Here is a 27,264-nt window from a genome sequence, read left to right on the forward strand (position 1 = left end):
GAAAACTGTGCCTCCACTCTCCTGTCTATACCTTCATTTCTGTTCTGCTGAACTATATCACGATGATCTTGTGTCTTAGGTGGATGTCCTCTTCCCTTGGTCCTGCAGCTCCTTTTTCTTCTGAATGCTGACTCTGTTTCATCATTCCAGGGTTTTGACATGAGAAAGCTTGTTTTACTCCCACCCATTTGCTCATTCCCAGGATTTGCTTTTCCTTTTGGAAGTACAGCTGGGAATGTTGTCATACACAGATTCTTAAGTTACAAGGTTGTGGAATAACTGATGTGTGTGGTTTTGTTTTGGGAAACATCAGGGTAGTGGTTCAATCAGTGTCACAGCAGCATCATGTATTATGCTGTTGCTACCAGCTGGAAGTTCTCAGGAACACCCTATATTGATTCTTCCTTGACTACACTTTGTTTCTTCAACTCCTGATTTCAAATGGTATTTAGATTTTTGGAGCCAGATAAAAATAGTAGCACCCCATTGTACATAGGGCACTCTCGTGCATATTTTACTCTAATTTTATGATATCTCTAATTTCTTTTTTACTGTTGTTAGCACCATTCTGTTTTGGTGACTGTAATGCCAAGAGTTTCCTGTCCAGAGTTTCCACTGCTTTTAGATTTGTATTTCTACATACAGGAGCATATGAGCAACACTTCAGAGGGCTTTTGGGTGCTGCACTTGATGGTGGTTCCACTGCTGGTTCTCCCTCAGGATATCTGCTTATAGCACTTGCATTGATTCTTCCCTCTGTTTCAGCAGATGCCTGGAGAAATGAGGCCGAAGGTTCTAAATATGCAACACATTTAATATTCTGTTGGGACTCTTTATGTGCAACGCATCAGAAGATCTTAGAGAACGAGGAATAAAAGTGTATGAGTATGAGGAATAAAAAATTCTGAATTCTGTCTAATGCAAATGTAGGGTAGTGGAGCTAGGAGGATTTCTCTGAAATGTGCTCCTATTGCAACACCAGTAGTTCACCCAGCGCAGGGAGGATCCCAGGCTGAGCTGCTCCGATGTCTCATAGCCCTCCCAAGGCAGCCTGTTGTGTGGAAGGGAACTAGAGGGCACCACCTTTACATATATATATATGTTTTAGCAACCCTCGGATGGTCTGACCTGGATTTACTACATTCATGTTTTCAACTCTACTTTTGCAAATACACTAGTAGTTTGTAATATTAACAGTTAGAAATTACTGTCCTAAACGCTGTCTGCCCTACTTCCAGCTTTTTATGTATTTTAAAATGAATGGGTGATTCACCTTGAGCTGTACTCATGTAGGAGAGTCACAGCAGCCCGGCCTAACACCATGAAATGTCTGCCAGCTTTTCCCTCCCTCTTCTGGTAATTCCCTTCTTCCTTCCTGTATTTGGTTCCTTTTGGCTCTCCTCAGTTTCCCTATCCATGCCTTTGAGAAAGTCAGCTCCGCAGGGATTATCTACTGAGGGCCCCATAGGCTCTTTCTCTTCCCTGTTGCTTCATCTGTAAAACGCTTCTCTCTTCATAGTGTTTCCTGCTTTTCTTTTTTTTCTTTTCTGTCAGAGATCAGGAAGGGCTAGAAATACTGTGGAAAGAAGACACATGTCAGAGCATGTTTTTGCCTTTCCACATGCGGATGCTACACAGTAAAAGCTTGAGGGGAGCCGAGGGAGATCTCCCTACCGTGTGAGGAGACAGAAACCACTTATGGGATGCGTTTTTGCAGTAGAAAAAAGGCAGTCTTTCCTCTTTACCTTTAGAGTGCAACACTCATTCTGAATGCAGAGGAATGAAAAACAGCACTTTAAGAGGAGAACTAGGCTCATTTAACAAGGGCATTTATTTATTTTAATGTTCATATTGTTAAAATTTTGCTTGCATGGTGGCTGACTTTCAATCTTCAGAAATGGGTTTTACCAACCTCGTCATTTTAGTATCTTTGACAGTCTTCTAGTAGAACATGGATTGAAGTGGCAAACATCTGTCACATAAAACTTCTTTTCCCTTCCAGGCTGTCTCGGGGACAAGACTAGTTTGTGTGGCCTAGTGCTATTTTGCAGCTACTAAAAGCACCCATCACTCTCCTTTTCTGTAGGAGAAGGCAAGCCAAAGATTTTATGTCTTGTACCCGGTCCAACAAGCGGATTAACTATGGTCATTAGCTCCCACGGGAGCCCGTCCCACAGTTTGAGGGCTGCCTCTTAGAGCCTTTTCCTGTACAGAGATAACTCAGCCTTGGTAAAAATTTTGTTCCCAGTAACCTCAGGGGAAGAACTGCCCACAGACTTCAATCAGACTAATGTGAGTATAGAGGTGTGCTGAGCCCAAAGAACCAGCTACTTTGAAAATAAAGATATTGGACTAAATTAATTGTTCTTTGAACAGCCAAGTTAGAGATTAAAAGTTGTGCTGGGCTCAGTAACATAGGTTACATTCTGTCATAGTTGATATCTTCAAAGTATTGAAGTTTAATAACCAGATTTTGCAGTAGCTGACGTGGAGGATGGCAAGGATATTCATCTCTGAGGCCAGAATGGGACAATTTTTTAGCCATTTGGAAGAAATAGAAAATATCACTGGCGCTTTTGTAGGACAACCTTGTGTCTACAAGGTATCAAAAAATGGTCCTGAATTACCTGCAAAATATCAATTATAGGTAAAACCACCGTGCATGTGAAATAAGAGATTTCTTTTGTTTCTTCTGCCTATTAGCATGTTTCCAAGCCTGCTTGGTTTCAGCTTCCGTCAACTGTTCTCTGTCCATAAGCTGGTCTCAGCTGATCATTTTGTCATCTCCATGACAGAGTTCTTTGTAGTGAAAGGTTTTTCTTCTGCATTATTGTTCCCAGGAGCTGTAACAGCTTCTTGGCTATTCCCTTGATTCGTGATGCGAGGCTTGGAAACGTGTGATTTATCCCAGCTATGTGAGACTTTACATATCCTCTTCTCCATATGTCAAGAAATTAAAGAAGCAGACTCTGAAATATCTCACGTCCTTATTAAAACACATGGTCTTTTGCAAAAGAAGTGGGTTTAGCGGCACTGGGATAGTATAAACAGTGTCGTGACTGTTTTAGGATCCAGCATGCTTTGAGTAGGGCTGTGCTGTGCTAAATTAGCCCTTTCCTGCTTAACTTAGTCTAGAATGTGTTTTAGCACACTTGGCTCCATCCAAAGTGCATTACAGCCTGGGCTAGGTAGAAACCGTGTCTGGTAGGAGGGCCTGAGCTTTCCCTTTGTGGTTCCTTCTGCTCCCTTCTTTGACCCATTGCATGAACTCACTCAGCAGCATTTACTTACCCTAAATCTCATGCAAACGTGGACCTTAAATTATACTGTGCTTCGGCAAAACTCTAAGCACCTCCAGAAGGCAGCCTGGATATGTAATTGCATATACTGTTCTGAATCAGTTTTATGTTAGAATTTAATGAATTTAAAACAGTAACATTTTCATTGACCTTGTTTCCACTATACCTTCACCTCATGCACAGCAGCCTGCATGACTATCACTAAAAGAAATGCCATTTTAATTAAATATGCTTTTTATTAAAATTGCTCTATATTAGCAACTTCTTGAATTTAGAAATGTCTCTATTTTGGACATTCAGAGATGGGGCTCTGGTTTGCTTATAAAGCACTAATGGTTCCACTGGTGCTGTGAAGAGTCTGAACTCCCATTACACATTTTTATTTTTCATGTAATGTTGACAAAGGATGTCAGTCCACCAGTTCTGCCTTGTGAAGGTCGTATTCACAGAACATCTGTGTTGTGATTGGAATATCTGGGGGGTGATTGCACTTGTCTTGTTCCTACTGAGGCCTAGTAACCTGCCCACTGCTGGGTCTTAGCTGCGCTTTTAAGAAACCGCTTTCAAAGATCAGCTTTGGTTAAAAATGTTGCCCAGTAGGACAGGGATGAAAATGGTTCTCTCAGATCAGCATTAACCTTCAAATGAAATGACTAACTCCAGCGGTTTACTGGGTATTGATTAACTAGCAAATGTTAAATCATAACAACTTCCAGCTAGTACTGAATAATCCAAACTTGATGCTCCAGTAATGAGATGAACCGAATGTTGAGACAACTGAAAAATCTGATGGATATCAGTCTGCATGTGGAATTTTTCCAGGCATCCAGGCATTGATGTTTTCAATGTTAGTAATAAAATAGAGTAGCCCTTCTTGTTCTGAAAATAAATTCATTACAGCGTTGATTAATAGGCTTTGGAAACAAACTGTTAATGCTTAAAGTCAGTGACAGATTTTCTTTTGGATTCACAAAGTGTGCTTTCAGGAACCAAGGAACCAAGATAAAAGAGCAAGCAAAAGAAAATTTGCCTTAAGCAATATTTTTAAAGTGCTTTAATTTTAATAATTTCATAGAATAAAATATTGCATTGTTGGCAGCAGGGAAAAAAAAAAAAGGAAAAAAAAAAGAAAGCTAGTTAGTAGATGAAGATGTTAATCATGAGAACTGAGTTGAGCTCTGTGTTTGGCCACAGGCTTCCTGTGTGGCAGTCAAGCTATCTGGTCTACTGAAGCCCAGTAGTATTGCTCTACTGGGTGAATAAATGCAATGAATACCATTAGGGACTTAGATACAGCCTTGTAAATACCATCCATGATTAGCTGTGTATTTGTTTGCACTTCAGTTGACAGTATTAGTTATAACTTTATTTGAAATTATGTTTAATTGAAACGGCTTTTGAAAGTGTTGGGGTTTTTGGTTGTTTGTTTGTTTTTGCAAGGCTTTCTTGATCCAAGACAACTAATCAGCCATCTCCAATCTGGGGGATGGGAGGTGATTTTTCTTCACTTTTATTTCCATGCTCTGAAGTCTCTGCCATTCTTTTTGGAAATTACATGTCAATTTTGTATATTATTGCTTGGCCTTTTTTTTTTTCCTCATATGTCTCATCAGCATTTTTGTTTTACTTGATGTTACCAGAAATATGACCTATATGATCATTCTTGGAGATTGGCATCTCTGTCACTGCCACTTGTCTGAACAAATCCTCAATAAATATCTTTAAGAGTTAGCTGCTTACATTAGCCTGCACAATCGTGAGCATTAGCTTGCTTGCTTCTTGCTAGAATTATTATGTTCTCTTTGTTTGGGCTAACACAAAGTTTAAGCTATTGTCTCTAATACCACCAGCTTCTAATTAGTGGAGTCAGATTTTTGCATCTGTTTTGGAGAGCTGATGTTTTTAGCTTGGGTTACAATGTGCTTGGGTTTGAAAGAAAAAGAAAGGACAAGTAAGGAAACTTGATTGACACACAAATTTTAGATTTTCCTGAGAAAACTGCAGAATAATTGAGGTTGGAAGGGACCTTTGGATGTATGTTACACTTTTGTTTTCATTTTGGGAAAAGACTTCTGCTGTCACTTTGTTTTATAACTTGAGTTTCCCTTGTCTGTAGTGCCAGGACCAAATTCCTCCAGTGACAATGGCATCAGCTTTGCCATGATAATGATGGCCTGGGTGGTGATTGCACTTGTCTTGTTCCTGCTGAGGCCTAGTAACCTGAGAGGATCCAATACAGCTGGAAAACCAACCAGTCCACATAATGTAAGTATGTCTTAAAATACCCGCAGAGAGGCTCTGCAGTAATCTAGACTTAATTGTTTTTACTAGAGAATTTATGTTATGGTCTTTTTTTACTTTTTCCTTAATTTGTTTTTTCTCTATTTTCTCTGGTTGGAACGGTAGTCATCAGTGTAACGGAAAAAAATCACAGGTTTTGTAGAAGCAAACAAAATTACAGCATGAATTTGTGGGAAGACAATCTTTGTCCTTGAGGCGGGATGATGGAAAAGACCTTTGGAGGCAGGAAACAGTATTTGATGCTCGTGTACTCCGAATATCGAAATAGAGTGCGAAAGGTCTTTAAAGCGTCTTTCTCTTCTGAGTTTATTTCTTTTTATTGCCAAGTCTGCCTGTGTGAAGCACTGTTCTAATCCTGCGTGGGCTTTTTTTTCTTCCTTTCTTCCCCTAGGGACAAGAGCCGCCAGCCCCACCTGTGGACTAGAGCTTTCAGTATTGGAAGAGTTCAGCAGCTCAAACCTTGCACGACCAAATGAACGAAGTGACCAGATTACTCCTAAATCCCATTCAATACTGTTTTCTTTTCTCATTTAAATAAAGTAGAATTATCAGTCAGCAGTTATCTTCATGAACTGCTTTTAGCTACTTAAATTTTAAGTTAATTTTTGCTTTGTATGTAATTACCATTTTTAGTAGGCGATAATTCAATTAAATGATAAGGCGTTACAGGGGTTTTTTGGTTGTTACTGTAGCTGTGGATGTTCCACTCAGCTTCTTTCTGTTACAGCAATCTTAATTTCTTTGCAGTGGTTTCTGGTATCCATTGAAGGAAAGTGAAAATCCCTGTGCATCTATAAAAATGGAAGGTTCTGATCATTCTTCAGATTAATCCCTATTTTTTTTTCTCTGGTATATTTTTGAGAATTATACTATGGCTGCAATCATTAGTTTAGTGATGTGGTGAAAAAAAAAAAAAGGAAATTATTTTATATTTGCCCTGAGTTCACAGCAGCTTTTAGTCAGGTCTTTGGACCACTAACATAGTTTTCAGGGTTTTTGGCAAAATCATAGATTGTCCACTAGAGTTCAAGTATGTGTGTGTGTGTGCCAAGAAATGAATGTGATAATTTCCACTGTCAAAGCCTTTGCTTATATTTTGGAACCTTTACAAAAAAGATTATTCCACCAAAAATGAACATAAAATAATCGTTTAATAAATGATATACCTTAGTCAGTATATTGTCAAAAACACTTTATTCCAAAAACTAATTTGTTTACTTATAAATCTTATGAAAAGAGAAATCTAGTGATAAGCACTTGCTATAATTTTCTGCCTTGAATATAATCTTTTAATAATTAGTATGTTAACAATTTTTTAGCCATGATGCCATGATGTAATAGATGGGATGAAATCATACCAACAGGTTACCAACCCCCAAAATACCACACATATTGGATGCCCAGGTTTTTTCCTCTGTGTGTTATCAGCAGTTCCTCACATTTCATCCTAGTTTGCTGGCTGTAACTGTAGAATAGCAGAATTGCAGGTGACCACACAGGGCATGTGTTTTCCCTCTCGTAGCTGTGTGTGCATGTGTGTGCTGTGCGTTTGTGTCCGTGAGTACGTGTGGCTGTGCACGCATCCGTGCACATCACCCATTTTAGCAAATGGGAATGACTTTTTTATGTACATTAATTTAAGGACGTTTTGAAGATGTACAGAAAAGTGACACTGTATATTTTTCTTGATTCATTTGGGAAAAAAAATGATGAGAATAATGTAAAGAGCATTTTTATGTTACCAACATGGAGCTTCTTTCTTTAAAGGTCAGTAGAACAGGCACGTGGGAATTCAAAGCCTTGCTCTGCTCATTACAACAAACCTTTATTTCATGAGCATTTTAGTTACACAGTGGAAGGGACTAACTGTTCACGTGCGTACAGGTTTGTTGTAACAAGCTCTAACAAACTCTCACGTTGGATCCCATGATTGATAGACACGGGGTTTTCCTCCTCAGGGTAAATGATGGGTCAGCTCAGCCTGCTTGTAAGGGTACAACGTAGACCTGAAGAAAGGCTTCTCTAATTAGACATAATTGCCCATTGAATTTCTGTGGAACAGTATGCTCCTGAGCAATACGTAGGAGCATGTGTTTTTAAAACAAAAAATAATGAGGAAGAGCGGGTGGATGCTCTCGGTCGCGTCCGTGCTGTGCCACGCAGAGCCACGGAGCTGCAGCGAGCGATCCCTCTGTGTCCCATGGTGGGCAGGCCACTAACACTGTGTAAAGGTGTCGCTGGGACATGCAGTCCAACTGTGCTTGGCTTTTGCCTTCCTTGTGCATTTGTGTTTGCGATGGTATTTTGAACAGAGTAAAAGAATACAGCATCATTTTTGTTGAACCAACGAGAAGATAAATAATCTATAACACTGGCCTTTTCTCTGAGAGCTTTTGGCCAGAGCTCTTCACTACTGGATGCGTAAAGCAAGCTCCTAATTGATTAAATAACCAGCTAAAACAGGCTTCATTTGAAGACCCGTTGAGGTCAGTGAGATTTACAGCAGATCCTCCCTTCTTCTAAGGATCGCTCTTGCTTTATGTAAGTGTCTGTGTAGGTATTTATAAAACCACCGTGTGCACCCAGCTCCAATGCTCTTGGCAGAGGAACTTTTTGTTCAGAGAAATGTTGTGTTTTACATTTAAATGAAGTGTCTTTGCTTGAAATTCTTCTAAGTAATTGTCCCAGTGATTTTATACATGTATACTTTCCTCATGTAAAGTGCTATTTTAAATTTTCTATGTAAAAGAAGAACATTGGAAATATTTTATTGTAAAATGTTTTACTAAAGAGCCAGGCCACTATCCCACATCAAAATGTATGCCTTTTAAATTCGGAGATACTCTTCAGGACATGACCTTCAGATCACCACTCTTTAATTGGAGTAAGAGCAACTAATTATAGGACTGTATTTTGCCACTCTTATTTATGTTAAATAGTGCCTTGCTCATCAAGTAGTTGCACTGATGTTTGTGGGACTACTCCGAGATAACGTACTAGTAGCAGTTTTAGTAAGGGTGGCAGAAATCTGGCCTTCAGTGATGTAGTTTGCGGTGAAATAATCAGATCGTGGTTGCAGATGTTTTTGGTAAATTTTGGAAAGAAGTGGGAAAGAGATTAGTGGGATGTGAAGCTTCAGGATATGATTAATTGTGTAATAAGGGTTTTAAGCTCAGTAATGGAGAAGTTGTAGCAACTTGGGAAGTACGGAGGACAGTTTACAGTTAGACTTTAGCTTAGAACTTGTTAAAACAATAGTATTTTTAGAGTCTGCTTAACACAATTATTATACTCTGAAATGAAAAATCATATGTATTCATGTATTTTCTGCAGATCACTTAGCCTTGTAATGTTCATTATTGAGAAAGGAAGAGTGATGATGTGATGTACCTAATATAAAAATCGGTGGTTTCAAATGTCTGAATTATGCCAAACAAAAATCATCTGTGCCATTTGCAGTTTCCTAGTAATCTTTTACTGAGTTGGATTGGGATAAAGGGCTTGTACTATGCACTTTTTATTGACTTAACAAAATAAATAGCAAACATTAGTAACCTTTTGTCTGTCTGTTAGATTTTTGTCTAATATGTAGCATTGCACCAACCTACCATTTCCAAGCTAATTTGAAGTAATCTTAAAGTATCAGTAAAATCAATGTCATTTAAAACTTTTAAAATGTAAGCTCTAGCTTTCATAATACACACATGCTTTCTATGTGTCTCAGCGAGGTCAGAATACTCGTGAGTACTTCTGTGGCCAGCACGCACCTGAAACCAAACGTGCCCGTGATGTCACATCATTTTTGAGATGAAATCCTGTCACCTCTGGGGCTCGCAATCGGTTTTCTTCCAGTGCCATTTCTCAGCAGTGACACACTCAGATCCCAAAGTTTGTCCCTTTGCATTGGTTTGGGTAAGAACGGGAAAGCAGGGAATTGTTGGCGTTTTTAATGTGCAGTCCGGAGCCACTGGCCCTGGAGGACTGGGTGTTGATCTGAGGGCTGTGTCTTTCCCTGGGGCACCTGCCAGGGAAGCATTAGGGTTTCAAATACTCAGCAACTGCTCAGAGAGAGGCAATAAATAGCAGGGAATCGGAAACAAAATCCCAAATGCTTTAGGCATTCTGCCCAGTTTGGAAGCTCTTAATCAGAAATCATTAATGCCCGCTTGTCGAGATTTCACCTTTCTCTAGAACCTGAGGTGATAAATGTAAATAAACCTCTTAAATTAAAACTAAATTTACTGCTTCAAACCTCGCTCATAAATGCACTTGTTAAAATGGTTGGCAAGGATACGTGTGCCTGTTATGAAAAGTCATTCGGAACGGAAATGAGGAAAACCCAAATTTAAATTCACTATGCTCAGTTGATCCAAATGAAGCCTGGCTGCTCAAGACTGCGAGGTAAGCGGAAAAAGCTGCTGTGCCTCAAGCCTGAAAAAACCTGCGTGCTTTATAGGATGCTGGGGAGAAATACAACAAATCATCGTAACATGTTATTCCATTAACATGACCTGACTTTCTTAGGAAAAAACGTACAACTTGAATTATTTTCTGTTTCGTCTCCTACTTAATTAGCAACAGTGAAGAGTCTATGATGCAATTTACTGCAAAGATGTGGAAATTTTTGCGGGGGAAGCATAGGACCATCTTCCGGTGAACCAATTCTGCAGGCTGTAAAACAGCCCACAACACAAGTTCAGGAAGAAATGCTGAGTGGCACAAACTGAGGATTTGGCCATTTCATATGTGAAGAACAGTTGAACCAGCGTTATTGGATCTTGTTTCAAAATTATTGCCAAATCCTATGGCACTTTGTAATGAAGGGTAGCAATTAGAATCTGGCTTCCGCATTTCCGTTTTAGCATGTGCAAAGTAGTGTTAGCTAAAGAGCCTGTCTAGAAGAAACATATTTTATTAAATTGTAATAAAAATATTAATTAATCACAGCTCTGACTTTTTACAGGCTTCACTCTGCGGTTTCCAAAGGCTTTCAACTGTTTTAAAATTCGTCACGGTTAATAATTTCTCTTTACTAAAAATACCTCAAAATCAAAGAAAAGATACTAAGGCCAAGAAAATGTTTCTTAAGTAAATGACCAAAAAAACATTGTATGAGATGCTGAAGGTCACAACCATTATCTCCATATAAAAAATTAATCTTGGAAAAGATGCAATACCTCAGTTAACTTCAAAGCTAGGAGATGAATGATAAATGACAAACTGAGTATGAGTGGCAAGAAAATGATCCATAGAAGCCCCTACAGGACAGGATACTATACCAAGCACTGCATGCAACACAGATAAATTGCTTTTTTATTGTTGTTTTGAAGAGCAAAAAAAGTGGTTTCTTCAGCTCTCCCAGTGATTTCATGCAGCTTTGTTCTCCATCTTCAGTTCCCTATAGAAGAAACAAAAATCCCAAATAAGCATTTTTTCCATTTCATCAAGCTTCATAGCTCACACTTGAATCACAAGTGCATCTTGTCTCCGATGCTCCTCTGGTTGTATGGCTTCCTCGGGGCTTCCGTACGCAGGAGGGAGAGACTAAACTAAATTTTCTTTTAGCTATTCTTTAACAGTGGATCAAATCCTCACCTTATTTTATATGAATAAATAAGACAGTAGGACAAGTCAGCTGAGTAAAACCCTTGAAAGAAGTAGTGCAACAAAATTATTTCTCTCCAATAGGGCTGTGATGAAAAACAGCTCCTTATCTAACTGCTCTTACTTACATTGCAATAGCTTTTAGCATTCAAGATTTCCTTATTGTTTTTTTCTGAAATGGTTGTTATGCCTGAAATGTCTCTCCTGTTGGGGGATTTAATATGCTTCATATTCACAAAAGCAATTCTGCTGCCCACAGTACTGCTGCTGAAGGAGCAGCTTTGATGTCTGCTCTAACGTATGTTGGTTTGCAAAAGAACATTGGAAGGGGAAAAGAGAGGTATTTACTAAACAATAGATAAGGCCTTCAAACATAATCGTGTCTGGGAGGAAGTGTGAATAACTTGTGTGTGTATTGAGAGACAGATTTAAATAATTAAAAGAAGGTCATATACTGGAAGACAAACTTTGTCAAGCAAGAACTAAATAAAATGGCTTTCTCATCAGATTCTTTGGACTGTTCTTCCCTTAGTTTTGGGCAGCTTTTAATTCTGCATGACTTTTGTGACAGTGTACATATGTCCAAGTAAAATTATTGTCCAGATATTGTGGGCCCTATACAAAAAGACACAGTCACCTTAGCCAAAAAGATCACTGCCTTTTGGGACGGATTTTTACCAATACTTGCAGTTTACAGTACAGTGGAAATACTCCATTGGATTAATCATAAACTACTCGGGCTTTTAAGGAGCCCAAGCGCAGAGCAAAGTCAAAGCCACGTGGGCTGGGTAGAAGGGAGCACAGGTCGATGCTCAGCCCGTCCGTCCGTCCGTCCTTCCCAAGAGCTCGCGGCCACGGCCCGGCATGGGGCTGTTATGGATGGCAATCCAGACGCGTGGGATCGCTGCCACTCGGATGGGTGGCATCCCTGCCCGCGTGCCAGCCCGGCGGGAGGTTTATAAAGAAAACTGGAGATGGGCTTGGATGCTGGCGTCTGTCGAATCTGCCAGGTGTCAGTGGCACAAAGCAGTTACAAAAGCACCTTTAGTTAGCAATGAGTCCAAGTGCACTGGGGAATTGTACCAGCGTTACACACTCGCTAGATAAAACATGCAAAAATCCCTTCATAGCTCGGTCCCTCGGTTGCTTTTCCCTTCACCTCTAACATCAGTGCTACAACTGCTGGATTATGCCACTGTGCACTCACTTGCTCCTTCTTTTCCTCCTTTCCCTTCCCTCTGCCCCCAAATTCTCCATCAATCATGATTTCTGGCTTGCATAATGCAACCTCTTGTGCTGAAGCAGCGATGAGCACCCCTGCCACCACCTCTGCTCTGCTCTGCTGCAGCCGGGGGTTCTAGAAGGGGTAGGAGAGAGGCGCGTGAGAGGTTTTGCGGAGACAAAAGAGGATAAAATGAGGTCTTGCCCTCGTACGTGTGCTGGGGCGAGCCTTGTTTGAAGGCACGTTGGAGACCAGGCCCCGGAGAGCGTGCGGCAGAGGGATTGCCCGTGTCCAGGATCAGCGCGTGCTGGGTACGAGGCAGCACCGGAGCCGCTGAGGCTCCATTAGCCTGAGGCACCTCCGAGCACACGCAGGAGACCTGAGGAAACAGACCGGTAAAGCTTGAGCATCTTCGGATTTTTACAGGACTTTTGGAGGCCATCCGCTAGGACCCTCTGTGGATACAACACTAGGTTGTTAACCCCATCCTACATGTGTCTGAGTCCTAAAGCTTATGAACACCTTTAAAAAACGCCATAAAAGGTTATGATTCCCTGACCCTCCTGGCACAGCTGCTTCCATTCAGGCTGTTAACATCCGGATCTGGAAAGACAATTTCCTGCAAGATATTAAAAGTAAGCAGTGCTCTCGTAAGTATAGATTATTTAAATTATTATACTAACGACAGCCTGTAAAATGCCAAATGCTGACTGAACGGGAACAGCTATTTGTCAATCCTGTCACTAGCCTTCTCAGCTGGTATCCCAAAATAAGACCTAGAAATTTAAGGAATGAAAAAATGAGGTGAATCCTACAGGGAGGCTCCGACCTAGTTTGCAATGCATGGAAATTATCATTGCAGGGGTAGTGACTGTCCTCAGCTGAGGCGGCTGTTGGGCTCACCAGGCACCCTGCTGATGTTAGTCAACCAAGGGAATATTCTAGAGTAAATCTTGCATTAATGCACGTATTAAAGTCATAAATTGCAAAGGCAAACTGGGCTCCTGCGGTCTGATTTGTCCTCCTATCTAGCACGGGCTGCAAGATTTACACTAATTACTTCCTGTTTGCACTACAAGGCATCTTTTAGAAGAAAGTTCCAGAAATGGTCAATCTCCACGCATGGTCTCACTGGTGCCTTGTCCTCGCTGCTAGAAAACGTCCATCTTGGGTCTGATTTTGCCGAGATTTTTGGCTGTTACATTTAACTAAGTTGGAGGGAGGATCGCCGACGTGCCTTACGTTTTACCTAAGCGGATAACGGGCTGCTCCGGACCGAACCCGCCCGATGCGGACCGAACCCATCGGGCCCGATCCGGCTCGGGCCGAACCGACCCGCGCCAGCCGATCCCGGGCACCCAGCGGGCCCTGGCCGGGGCGGGGGCGTGGCGGGGGGCGTGGCGCCGCGGAGGTGGCCGTCGCCCATTGGCCTACGGCGCGGGGGGCGGGCCCTGCCGCACCTCGGTCCCGCCCCCTCGGCGGCGGGGCCGGGCCGGGGCCGGGGCCGGGCGGCGCCCGCGCCACTTCCCGGCCATGGAGCGGCCGCCGCGGACCCTTAAATAGCGGCCGCGCCGCCCGCCGCCGTCTCCGCCGCGCCCTGAGCTCTGCAGCATCCGCCGCGCCGTGAGTGCCCGCGTCCCGCCTTGCGGCTCCCAGGCTGCGGCAGCCCCGCGCTCCGCCGCCCTTCGCAGAGCGGCCGCGAGCAGCAGGGCCCGGGCGGGAGGGCGGGAAGGCGGCCCCGGGTCGGGAGGGCGGGCGGGCGGCGCGGGGGGTTCCCGGCTCTGAGCAGCGCGGCTCTCCCGCCCCTCACAGCGCCGACATGTTCGAGATCCGGAGGATCTGCTGCATCGGCGCCGGCTACGTCGGGGGCCCCACGTGCAGCGTCATCGCGCAGATGTGTCCCCACATCCAGGTGACCGTGGTGGACGTGAACGAGGCGCGGGTGCGCGCCTGGAACTCCGACACGCTGCCCATCTACGAGGTAGGGCCGCCGCGCCTGCCCCGCGCCCCGTTATCCTGCGCTCCTGGCGCCGCTCCCGCCGCGCGGAGCCTCCGCGGGTCCCGCCGCAGCATCGTCCCTGCCGAGAAGGTTCTGGAGTGGCTCCATGTGGCTCCTGCTCCTCAAGCCCGCCTTGGAAAGGCCCCTCTGGTGATGTCAGATGCTGGAGGCCCTTTCAAAGGGCGTAGCAAAGGAAAATGTAGCTGTTTATCTAGTGACTTAGGCTGTTCTTTTCTCCTGGGACCCCAATATCCGTAACCAGATGAGAGGACCATGCAACGACTAAACCGTCTGCGATGTTACAGCGCAGTGTTGATGTGTAATGTTGGGTGGTGAGATGTGTTCCTGCTCTGAGTGCTGCCAGGATCCCATCTGTGCTGCACATTTGGGCCGTGCAGCAGCGTGGGGACAGTCATGTTTGAATCGTGATCTGATTCACTGGGACTGGAAATCTCCAAGCAGAAAGGCTGGGCCAGATTAAAATGACTTCTTAAAGAGTGTATATCTAGTGCTTGTCCTAGAAGCACTTAAAATAAGTCATCATTTTTTATACTTCTAGCACTTGATAAACTTGTAAAGAAAAGACTTTAGGTTCAAGTTCTCTTCAATGGGAATGAAAGTTTGTTTTCACTTGGGTTCCTCAAAACAAGGCACGTTGCTTGATAAGTTTTCTGAACCCTGTTTATGCTCCAAAACCCTTAGAGCTTTCTAAAGTCCCCTAAATCCATGTGTGGGACTTCAGGAAAGTAGATCTCCTTTGTCCTATATTTTCAGAGGAAGAGGTTTATAATGCTCAGTTTAATGGGAGAGAAATGAATAAAGTTCATGAGATCAAGTGTTTGGTTAGAGCTAGTCTTGACTTGTTAAGACAAATCAACAAAAATATTTCCTGGTATAGTGTTCTTTGTTTACAATCAAGGTGTGAAAACTGTCAAAAATAAATTCAGACAGTTGAAATATTGAACCATTGCACGCAAGGACTTTTAGTGTTTTTCTTATTTGTTTTTCCTCTTGGAAGTGTCATGGGGGACAAGGACACTCCTTTGCTTTCTATCTGCCTCCTTATAAAACCATTATTGGCACTTTTGGTATGGCTTGTAGCTTATTCTACCTCTGACTTCCCCCCCTCCCCCCCACACACTTAAGTTACTTTAGACTAGATCAATAAGTCTCACCCAACAAGCAGCAGGAGCAGCTTTCCTTCCTTTCCCTGTGGTGAACCTTTGCCTTTCTGGCACTTACTCGCCTATCTCCTGGCGTGATAGGTTTTGTACACTGGAGCTTTGATTACTAGGTTACAGGGCACAGCTTTTCTTTTTGAACAGAAATAAAGTGGTGTTTTTTTTTTTTAATCTATCAACTACACTTTAAATCATCTTTGTAGATCACTTTAATACAGAGAATTGCTCATGTGCACATGGCTTTTTATGGTCCTTGCCTGAGCAGGGGTTGTTAGGAGGAGGGAAGGGATTTTGACACAATCTGCCCATATTTCATCAAAGGGTGGCAGTGATTCTGCTCATGATGGGTGTGATACCATGATACACTTAATCTGCTCCAAACATGGGAGTGTATCTATTTTTGCAGGTTAGTTTGCATTGAATCAGTTTGCTAAATATGTAGGGACAGGAATGTGTAGAGAAAGGTGCAATGAGGAATTGCCTCATTGCAGCTTAGGATACAAAAAGTTAAGACTTTGTTCTTAGGGATCTACTAATATCACTCTAAAGGTAGCTCTTTAATTGTTGCTCATGGTAATAGAATTAAATATAAACATAAGGATGTAAAGAAGTGGGGCCTAAAATCTGAGGTACAGATAGTAACGCAGACTTTGGAGTGTCTTTTGAATAAGAACTTTTATTCCCCCTGCTCCTAAAAATAAATCTACAGAATTTTATTTTACATCTGAAATGTTTAAAAATGTGTTACATTAAACAGAAATGTGTGAATCTGAAATGCTATGCTGTTTATTGGGGTATGCAATTTGTTCTTCTAACCATGTTAACCTTAAGTGCTTTTCTTTTTGCTCTTTCAGCCGGGATTAAAAGAAGTGGTAGAATCCTGTCGAGGAAGAAATCTCTTCTTTTCTACCAATATCGATGATGCCATTAGAGAAGCCGATCTTGTATTTATTTCTGTAAGTTTGGGGGAAAAGGGAGGGAATAGGTTGCGTGTGTGCATGCGCATGTGTGTCTGCTCTCTTCCCTTTTGAGATTTGTTTTCCAAACAAGTCTTGCAGGGGAGTGTGTTAGTAAGGGAACAGATGGCAGGATCCTCCTTTGATATCTCAGGAGGCTCTAGTATTTCTAAGCTGTTAGCACCAGGAGGGGTACAAGTCAGTTATGGACAGTGTGGCCTTTTTTTATAAAAAGGCTGTTCCTAATACAGAGTCCAAAATAACTGACTAATATCCAACTTCATAGACTAGTTATGAGGACTAGTCATGCCCAGTTATTTTTCCTTCTTAAATGCTCTTTTCTTGAGGTCTACTCCTCTCTGAGCTCCTCAGTACAGAGTTCCCCAACTGTGTTTTTCTCCATTTGTGAAGTCTGAAATGAATGCTGCTTGGCTGGTTGCTGCTAATGCAGCCTATATTGCTGCATATGCAGCTGTGTTGTTGCTGTTTCTACTTTAAGCTTGTAATGAAAAGGACTCTGTATTAATCTAAATGATGTGTTTTCCCTCATGCTGCCTTTTTTTTCCCCCTCTCTCAATGTTCTTCAGTATAGCCATATCCCGCAGCTCTGCATTTAGCTTCACTGCCAAGCAGGCTTAAGGATAATTACCCTACTAGTTGCAAGATTCTTCAGAAGCGAACTTTTTATGGAAACAAGAGGTGATTGTCTGTGGCTATGAAGAAATATTGCTGTTTCCAGAATAAATACTCAGTTTTGCAGAAGGCTGTGGAGCTGCTAGGATTTAAACAGGAGTAATTCAAATTTGATGAACAGGGCCTAGTGAGCTTTCTTTAGAGGGCACAATGGGTAATTGAGAAATCCAGTGGCTGTTTGTCTGATATGGTAACTAGGGTAATTGTGGTGTAGTACCAGGCAGGCCTCTGGGAAGCAAAATGTCTGTAATTCCTAACAATCTCACCTATTCAGTAGCTCCTGTGTAACAAGTCTCCCTCTGCCTTCACCCTCTGCTCTTCTATGTTTTTGGCTAGGTTAACACTCCAACAAAGACTTATGGGATGGGAAAAGGACGGGCAGCTGATCTGAAATACATTGAAGCATGTGCTAGGAGGATTGTACAAAACTCAAATGGCTATAAAATTGTCACTGAGAAGAGCACGGTTCCGGTGCGTGCTGCAGAGAGCATTCGTCGAATATTTGATGCCAATACTAAGCCGGACTTGAATCTGCAGGTAAACATAGTCTGAGTTGTGTATTTAAACAATGCTCTCTTACTCTTTGCTTTTACCTGTTATATTTTTCAATCTTTAAAGACTTTTCTTGTGTCTACAGGTGCTATCTAATCCAGAGTTCCTCGCGGAGGGGACAGCAATCAAGGACCTGAAGAACCCAGACAGGGTGCTCATTGGTGGAGATGACTCTCCAGAGGGTCAGAAAGCAGTCCGTGCTCTCTGTGCTGTCTATGAGCACTGGGTACCCAAAGAAAAAATCCTCACGACCAATACCTGGTCATCAGAGCTTTCTAAACTGGTGAGTATGATTAAGTATTATGTCATTTTCTTAAAACTCATTAATTTGAATGTATTAACTGCATATGGTTGCTATCTCTGCAGTTCCCATCAGAAGTATCTATGTGTTAAAGTAGTGCTACTTATTCCGGGAGCTAACACCATACTTGCCTCTAGGTGTCTTGGCTTCCAGAAAAGTTAAATTCTCTGTACTCTGTTTTTTATTTACAGGCAGCTAACGCTTTTCTTGCCCAACGAATCAGCAGTATTAACTCAATCAGTGCTCTGTGTGAAGCTACAGGAGCAGATGTTGAAGAAGTGGCAAGAGCTATTGGAACAGACCAAAGAATTGGAAATAAGTTTCTCAAAGCCAGTGTTGGTAAATTATGATGCTTTTTTTTCCTGCTAGCATTTTGCCTGGTAGCATAGCAGGTCGAGCTGTGTTTGAAAAGAAATGCTGTGATAACTTCATCTCCTGAAGCATCAGAGGATGAAAATACTACTGTAGAATACTAGTATAAAACCACTTTTATGTTACAAAGATGAGTTTGCACTTGAACCTGATGATCTGAAGCGCAAGAATTTGGAGTACAACTTTTAATACAGTTCAGACGTTCTTACTAGAGACTTAAGGTGTGATAGAAGTGTTGATCAGTACAAAAATATTTCATTTTCATAGAACAGGACTAAAGCCTATGTGTATGGCCACACTCCTGATGCTGGAGAGGTTTTAGTTGTTTTAATTGCATTACTAAATACAGTCTCTTCTGCAAGCTTCTAAAACAGTGACGAGCAGATAGTAAGAATGTTTTCAGAATGCCCATTAGGTTATTATAATCCTTCCTGCAGTGTGTTTCTTCTGGGACTGTGCAGAACAAACTTGTAGGGGGTGAGGCTTCCTTTATTAATTATCTCTGTCCCTTAATCAGCTGTGGTTCAGATAAATAAGTATCATCTTAAATAACCTTTTGCCCTTCCCCCCTTTTAGGCTTAACCCTTTTAAGCTTAACACTTAATCATATTCATCTGAACCATTGAGTGGGAGAAGAGTAAACCCAGGAGCTTGTCCACCCTTTCCTACAAAATAAAAATCCAGTGGCCGTCTTATCGCATCTTCACCTGAGATGTGATTAATTTCCATTGACTTTGGTGGGATTTGTGGGCTTTGGTAGCCAATAACATAAGTCAGAGGTCAGATTTTAGATGCTCCCAAAGGCCTCCTTTTGCTGAAAAGAATAACAACAAATTATTGGGGGGAAAAAACCTCTAATACTATATAAATGACTAGTTAATTCTGAAGATTTGATTAGTAGAATAATCATAATAGTGGTGTAAGATGTAGTGTGCTTTGTTTTTCCTTTTAGGGTTTGGAGGTAGCTGTTTTCAGAAGGATGTTCTGAATTTAGTGTATCTCTGCGAGGCATTGAACTTACCTGAGGTAGCCCGTTACTGGCAACAGGTATGAGTACATGGTTGCTATTTTGTGACAAGTTGGTGTTTCTTCATTGCATAATGAACTTCCAAGAATTGTGTCCATATTCTCTGTGCCTTAATGTTGACAGTGTTCACATTTCAGGGGCCAACACTTGTATTTGAAACTTACAGGTGCTTAGACTTTGTATTTAGGGGAAAAAATACCTGAAGAAGGACCAAAACATCTGGATTGGGAAGTTGTGTAGAAGCAGTGGTAGAAAATCTGAAGTATGGAGATGGACCTAGTCTCTTGCCTTCGTCTGTAACTTTGTCCACTCTAAATTGGGACCTTTTCCTGAGTGTCTGCTCCTATAGCTCTCCTTCTAAAACCTCATCAGAACTTGCTGTTCTTCTTGAATCAATGTGGTTGCTGGTGTTTCCTAGTTAATGTTAGGAGTGGATGAGTTGGGGCCTGGCACAATCACAGTGGCAATGGATTGGTCAGTTTGTAGTGGCACGTGCTACCCTGCTAGCTCGTGAGAGCAGCTTGCCCCTTCTTTCCCAGCACTCCTGGTTGAGGAAGCCTCTCTGATACACATGGTATGGCAAGAGCAAATTCTTTGGTTTATTGTCCTGGCTGAGGCTGTGGTGGTCAGGTACAAGGCTGATTAATAAGCACCCTCAGATAGACAAATTTGGGTGATCAGTGCTACCTTACTACTCACTCTCCCATTTCTAGACTCTCCTTTTGGTTGTCTCTTCCCTTGATTTCTATGATGTAGTTGCCTGTCAAATAAACAGCCCACCAAAATTAATTACTCTTCTACCACTGATCGCTCTCTTTTGTCAGCTTCTTATCACATCTGTGACATCCAGCAACTCTTCATGTCCTGTCAGGAGCTTTCTATATGCTTTTTAATGCTGTTCAATTAGCATAACTTCAGGCCAGGCTCAAGTCAGCAGGCTCGTATATGGTTGCAGCTCTAAGAGTTAAATCAGTTCCTTTGGACAAGGAAGACATTGGTTTTATGCCATCTGATGAGGTTTGTATCGACATCTTTCAAGAATGCCCTTTGTCAGGATAGATTAGCTGATAGTAGACTCTTGTAATCCTGTCCAGTGGAGCTGGGTCTTCAGTGCATGTGCATCCAGGAAGAATTTGGTGGAACACATAGAATGCAGTGCATTGACATGAAAGAGGAGGAGCCCAAGGTTCTGATATCTAAGAACTGTTATTTACTGCAGTTTTGCTTGAAAAATGCAAGCAGACAATTTCTGGAGCAAGTTGCTGCAAGAACTAACAGTACTATTTAGGTAATATCAATATGGTGAATAGTGGGGGGGAAAAAATGTATTCCGAAAGACGAGGGAAAAAGTGGTTTGGCTCCCTGCTGCTTGAGATCACAAGGATACTCCTCAGAGTGCAATTGAGTTGGATCTTGGCAACTCAAAGGACAAGAAATATTTGTCTGCGGGTGTGGATTTGTCCTCTAAAAATGCCTGAAGATGGCTTTGTTGGTGTAAGCAAGCTAGTTTAAAACATCTTAAATGCTTTAATGCTCTCTAATTCTGCTTCAGGAGCTACAGCTTATTAGCTCCAGACAGATCAGATGATAGAAAGGGTTGTTACTGAATTAGTATAGAATGTCATATTTGTGTAATGCAGCTCCCATCTGCATCTTCAGCTTCCTAGTAGCTCTTCTGGAAGAAGTCTCTTGTGCTGCAGTGCACATAGGGCAGCTTGTGCCTGTGAGCTGTGCAGGCAGCCAGGTAAACCCTTTCTCCTTGGTGGCCTGGGTGCTGCCCTGCCAGCAGCCCTAGCCCATGGGCTGCAGATGAGTCTGAGGACAGGGTGCTGAACATGGGGAATGCGGCAGGGTGAGTCCAGAAACCAGACTGCTGCTGTGTCTGCCTGTAGATACGACGGGGCCAGAGCAATGAGCTGCGTGGAGAAATGAGCTGCATGGAGAAATGCATCTCTTACTCTGTCACCTATTACTTGTTCTCCCCTCTCTGCTGGAGTGCATAAATCTCACTGCTTTTTATGAGTCCTTCTCCAAGAAACCTGGTTCATGGGTATCAGTTTTCTGTTTGCCCCTTGTATTCTACAAGCCACTGCTAAGTCTTGCTTTGGACTGAAATCTGCTCAAAATCAAGAGGGAAGGATATTTCTCTCCAGGCTATGGTGAATTTAGACTAGCTGGGAGAACCTCTCTCCCTTCATCCAGCAGTGGTCTGGCACCCTTCTGATCAATGCTAAGGACCGGAGAATCAAAGAAAAAGGCTGGGAGGAAAAGTCTCCTGCCATCAGGCTGAGTGTAACCCACTTACATGCCTCACTAGTGCTTATAACCCAGCTTTGTGCACTAAAATCTGTTACAATGTGTATAACAACACCTGATGGTTGTCCCACAATGCATGAGTGTTCCTCTGGTGATGGGATGTCCTTGTGACAATAGTTACCACTTTGTAGACCTGTGTAACACTGGACTGCCTTACATGTTTCTGACCAAAATATAACTTGTTGTGTGTTGTGCATGTGTATAGTGCCCTTTTCCAAATTTTTTCCTTTTTTAAAATTTTGTTGATGTTTTCAAAACCTCTAGCCTTTGAACTAGATAAATTGAGAGGCTTGTATGTGAACAGACATCTACTGCCCCAGATTGAAATAAGATTAAAATAAAAACTTAATAATTAACTAACCTTATGTCATGCTGAGTAAATTAACCTTATGTCATGCTGAGTAAGCATACTTGTTTCTCTCGTGGTATCTTTAATGTTAAACTTATGTCTGGCTAACTTGACTTGAAGTTCTTTTGTTAAAATCATGTTGATTGCTAATAAGATCAGTTTAGTTGAAAATCTGTTTTTCAAATAGTTGTGTGTTATATGATTTCAGGTAATAGATATGAATGACTACCAGAGAAGAAGATTTGCCTCTCGTATAATTGACAGCCTGTTCAATACTGTCACTGATAAGAAGATTGCTATTCTAGGGTTTGCATTCAAAAAGGATACTGGAGATACAAGGTAAGAAGGCAACTTTAGTGTGGTTGCCCTATGTTTTTCACCAGCTATGCAGTTTAAAAACACCAATTTTTTAGTGAAAACAGATCAGATAAGGGGACTTACAAACCAGTTTAGTTGCAAGATGTTTAACTGGGGTTTCCTTAGTGGGGGAGACAATTCATTCTTGGTCTCTAAGACTTAAGGATCAATTGCAACATACTATCATTTATTACTTGTATAAACTAAGATGGCTTTTGAATGGAATCTTTCCCTTCTCTATAGTAAAGCATGAGCATGTTTGAGGGTTTGGCAGCTGGGAGTCAATAGCAGGGCTTCAGCCGCTTCCCAAAGGCAGCTCTTTAGCCTTTATGGGAAGGCAGAACTTGATAGTGTCCTCTCTCCATGCTCACAGGCATGGTGCCTTGTTAATTATGCTGTATCCTGGGGCTTAGTATCTGTCTTTAATGCATGAACTGGTGATAGTGATAATTTGGGGGATTTTTTTGCCTTTCTTGGCTTCCCTGAAGACTCTTATTTTTCCTGTTGTCATGAACTGTCACTCAAATGTCAATGCTTTTATTTTGGCTCTACTTTAAAAACATCTCATAGGGTCTTTTCATGACACATGAAGACTTTATTGTTTAGAACAAACCTTTTGATTCAAGTGGTTGACTTGTTTCCCTAGAGAGTCTTCCAGTATCTACATTAGCAAGTATTTAATGGATGAAGGAGCAAAACTCCATATCTATGATCCTAAAGTACCTAAGGAGCAAATCATGTTGGATCTTTCACATCCAGGTGTCTCGGAAGATGATCAAGGTAGGAATGCTTGTGAAAAGTTTCCCTGTCCTGTGAGGAACAGAGAGGGAAAAAGGCTTTGTACCCTTTGACAATAGGTTACCTACCAAAAAGTTAATCTTGCCTTTGCAGGGATGTGCTGCTGGCCACATTTTATTAATGCAGAGATTTGTCATACTTCAGAGGATTACTGTAAACTTCCTCTCTCTGCTTTGCAAACTGTACCAATGTGTGAGGAGTGGCTTATTTTTATTTATATATTTTTAAATGTGTGAACAAAGATCTTTCTCTGTAATCAAAAGAAAGAGCAAAGCCTCCAGCAACAGAATAGACTAGAGTTACTCAGTCCATTGCTTACTGTCTGGATCCTTATCCTGCTTTTGTTCTGTTTTGCCTGTTTAAAATAGAAGTTGCAAAATTCTGCTATTTCTTATAGAACACTTAATTTCCTCTTCTCCTTCCAGATTTCTCACTTTTATCTTCCTACTCTTCAGTTCAGACAGGGGGTTTTTGTAGGGGGGTGTTTTGGATTTTTGTTATTTTTCCCTGTTGGACAGGGAAAGAATGGAGATCTATGGATCGGGAGAGGGATAGATGACCTCTCTAGAGGTGGGGATAGAATGAGGAAAACCAGGCTGTGATGAGGAAGAAGAGATGATGCTCACACCTTCCAAGCAGACCTCATGTGGCAGATGCCTTCCAAGTGAAGGGCACAAATTACTTGACATGCAAGGGGGGTAAAGAACAGCAGTAGTCATTAGAGATGGAGTGTTTACAAGGGGACCTTAAGTTTGAGAGGGGTGGTCTCCAGGCAGGTAGTGAGACAGGCAGAGGATGAAGGCAGCACTTGAATCCATGGAGCCGTGTATGTGTGGTGTTTTTTGTGTGTGTGGGTGAAACAAGTATGCAATAGTAAGTGTAGTTTCTTTGCTGTTGTACAGGCAATAACCTCTGAGAGCTGGCATTTGAATATTTTATAATTTCCAATTCTAGAGGTCCTCTTAACTGTTTAAATTAGAATGCTTAATTTCAAGCCCTTAAGGGCCCTGGCTCTCTTCAGATGCCAGGTATCAGCTGCTCTCATTAAGTGACAAATGTCTTCACTGAAAACAACTCTAGATAAGTGACCTGGAACTCTCCTTGCTCGAGCAGAGTAAGCAAGGAGACTGTCTTGCCAGGAGTGCCTGGAGACACATACATGTGCAGAAAGAAACTTCCTCTTCCTTCTATTGCAGTGTCTCGACTGGTCACTATAAGTAAAGATCCATATGAAGCCTGTGATGGAGCTCATGCCCTTGTAATCTGCACTGAATGGGACATGTTTAAGGTAAAAAGTGGGTGGCTTTTGTTGTTGTGTGGGAGTTTTTTTATTTACCTCTCTTGTATCTTTAAAGATACAAAGAGAATGTGTTACTTAATAACTCTCTCTGTTCTGTACAGGACCTGGATTATGATCGCATTCACAAGAAGATGCTGAAACCAGCATTCATCTTTGATGGCAGGAGAGTTCTGGATGATCTTCATAATGAGCTGCAAGTCATTGGTTTCCAGGTAACCAGCTGGAGTTTCTTCTGGGTGTGTTTTTTGTGGGGAGGGAGTACCCCCCATGTACACACTCTTCTGGAACGATTGAGTTACAAGAGAAAACCCTTTTTAGCTGAGGCTTTAAATATAAAACACTTGCTCTTGTGTCCCTTCACTAGTTGCCTTTTTCTTCAGTACTCTCCTGGTCTGTGAACTGATGCTCTGTTAAAATCCAAACTACATCGGAATAGTCCGTCAACACTGAGCAGTGTAAGCATGTCTGGGAGAAGTCATCTGTCTAGTGGAGACAATGTTTGACTAACACTGAAATCGCAAAATCTCTGAATATCTCCTAGTAGAAGCATCCAAGTCAAACTGAAGCAAAACCTAGAAGCCAAGTCAGGTGCATGTTACAGCTAAATTATTTCCTTTCACCTACTATGAAGTATGGTGATTACCTGTGTAATAGTCATAGGCTTGCCCTCCCTCCTTTCCTGCTGTTCTTGCTTTGCTTAAGCTGCAGCCCAGCTGTTAGTGAGCCTGTTTCAAACAGGGTAAATGACTTTTACGAGTAAGTGCTGCAGTCACAGGGTGCAGCTGTTAAGGGCACATATGGTTCATGCAGCTGGCCTGGCTGCTTGAGCAGAGCCCTTCTGAGGGTACTGGTGAAACCAGGTGCTTGAGTGTCTGCCTAGAATACCAATTTTCACTAGATTTCTCCTGACTTTATTCTTCAGGATGACACAATCACAGAATGGTTGAGGTTGGAAGGGACCTCTAGAGATCATCTAGTCCAAACCTCCCTCCTCCAGCAGGGACACCTACAACATATGGCACAGGATGGTATCCAGGCAGGTTTTGAGGATCTCCAGAGGAGACTCCACAGCCTCTCTGGGCAACCTGTTCCAGGGCTGTCACCCTCACAGTCAGGAAGTTCTTGTTTTAAATGCTGTACATTATCTTTTAGTGCTTCGCATCTGACTTAAGATAGGTGTATCTCTCAATGACAGGGCATCTGGCCTATCTCACTAGTTGGCATTTTGGCCTCTACAAGCTCTACCCTTAAATGTTTTATGTGAGCCTGGTTTAGGAATTGGGTGAACTTGGTGAGGGGGAAGGTTGTGTTTGTGTTTAACTCTTTGCACTCATACTCCCCATAGCTTCTTAGCATACTGTGTGTGCTTGGCAGCTTATGTTTTTTCCCAGTGTTAGAAATAGCCATGGTTCTGGATTAGTTAATAAATTCCTAACAGCCTGACATGAGTCTGTTCGCTTGTCATGCTCACTTTCCAACTGTATCTTCTCTTTCAGATTGAAACAATTGGGAAGAAGGTCTCAGCCAAAAGAATACCTTTTGCTGCTTCTGGTGAAATTCCTAAGTTCAGTCTGCAAGACCATCCTGTGAAAAAGCCCAGAGTGTAACTCAAGTACTGAAGGAATTGTGAACCACCTTAGTGATAGTAACTGTAAGCCTCTGCTTTTTTAATGAAAGATATTTTTTCATAAACTGAAGATGATTTTTACACTAGAAATGGTACCTGGTACATGTGAATTCAGTCTCATTTCAAATCTCTATTTTTATAATATTTTTTCAGTTACTGAAGATGGTACAGACCAATTTTTAATAATGAATCAGTGTTTAAATGAGGAAAAAAGTACCTTCAAACTGCAGTTTGCTGCTTTCAGAAACATTCCTAAACTGCACTTTAAATGTTTGAAGTGCTATGAAAATAAAAGAAAAGCTTCTTTTTACTTTAGTGGAGCTATGGGCAGTAATCAGGATCTTAGTTGGTCTCACAGATTATAATTTACCTCCAGGGTGACTCTTTGCCCTGCTGAATGCTTGCTTAACTGGTAATGAAATCAAAAGGTATGTTCTAAACTAATTTGATAAGATCTGGTTTGAGCCCTAAAGCAGAGCTGACTGCAATAATAATGCCCTGACTCTGCTTGGGACCAATGGGCACTCACAACACCTGAGGCCACTTCTGGCTTTGGCAGACCAGGTAGTTCTGCAGACAACTGATGTCTGCATCTACCCTGGCAGGTAATACTTGATTCTTCACCATCTTGCCCACATTCCACACACAGCACAAATTGATTTAATCAGATTCCTGGGGCAAACTTTCCTGAATTACAGCAATGTAACCTATTGGGTTTGGTGAGAGCATTCTGCTTGTTTGAACATTGAATTTAAGCAGAATTACATGAAATTAATTCAGTATCAGTCCAAGTAGAAAGCAAATATTGGCTTCAAAGCTATGTTTGTTTTGTCTTGAGTGTGTTGTTTGTTTTTTTTCCTCCTTTCTCTTTGCATACTGGAACTGAAAGCAGGTTTCCTAGTCATCCTACAAAAACTATCCTCTTTCTGAGAAAAGATTAAAAACAAATTCAGCCCCATAAGTTAGTCAGCTTGCTACCTCATGTAATTAGCAGGAATGCATTTTTTTTC

General features: G+C 41.9%; 2 protein-coding genes across 3 annotated transcripts in view; both read left to right on the top strand.

Moving 5' to 3' along the window:
• Window positions 1–7,671, top strand: part of SMIM14 (small integral membrane protein 14) — a 47,011-nt gene extending 39,340 nt beyond the window's left edge. For both annotated transcript variants that reach the window (XM_088524773.1, XM_088524774.1), the window contains exons 4-5: window positions 5,416–5,564; window positions 5,992–7,671. In XM_088524773.1, coding sequence (XP_088380899.1) covers window positions 5,416–5,564; window positions 5,992–6,024 — 182 coding nt within the window. In that variant the 3' untranslated portion in view covers window positions 6,025–7,671. The remainder of the gene's footprint in view (window positions 1–5,415; window positions 5,565–5,991) is intronic.
• Window positions 7,672–14,234: 6,563 nt separating this feature from the next.
• UGDH (UDP-glucose 6-dehydrogenase) lies at window positions 14,235–27,048 on the top strand. The gene is made up of 11 exons (XM_088524775.1): window positions 14,235–14,407; window positions 16,461–16,562; window positions 17,592–17,792; window positions 17,893–18,090; window positions 18,300–18,447; window positions 19,433–19,527; window positions 22,381–22,511; window positions 23,176–23,309; window positions 24,524–24,615; window positions 24,729–24,839; window positions 26,124–27,048. The coding sequence occupies exons 1-11, from the start codon at window positions 14,246–14,248 to the stop codon at window positions 26,232–26,234; spliced, it is 1,485 nt and encodes a 494-aa protein (XP_088380901.1). The 5' UTR covers window positions 14,235–14,245; the 3' UTR covers window positions 26,235–27,048.
• Window positions 27,049–27,264: the final 216 nt, after the last annotated feature.

The sequence above is a fragment of the Tinamus guttatus genome, unplaced genomic scaffold, assembly GCF_059628265.1.
Source record: "Tinamus guttatus ecotype Peru unplaced genomic scaffold, ASM5962826v1 Tinamus_guttatus_pri_ptg000213l, whole genome shotgun sequence".
Classification (NCBI taxonomy): Eukaryota; Metazoa; Chordata; class Aves; order Tinamiformes; family Tinamidae; genus Tinamus; species Tinamus guttatus.

What these genes read in the sequence shown, in the direction of transcription:
- UGDH (XM_088524775.1), top strand. Translation starts at nt 14,246, where the DNA reads ATGTTCGAGATCCGGAGGATCTGCTGCATCGGCGCCGGCTACGTCGGG. An exon ending in GTTTCTCAAAGCCAGTGTTG is followed by an intron (nt 18,448 to 19,432) that starts GTAAATTATGAT and finishes TTTTCCTTTTAG; the next exon opens with GGTTTGGAGGTAGCTGTTTT. An exon ending in TGCAAGTCATTGGTTTCCAG is followed by an intron (nt 24,840 to 26,123) that starts GTAACCAGCTGG and finishes CTTCTCTTTCAG; the next exon opens with ATTGAAACAATTGGGAAGAA.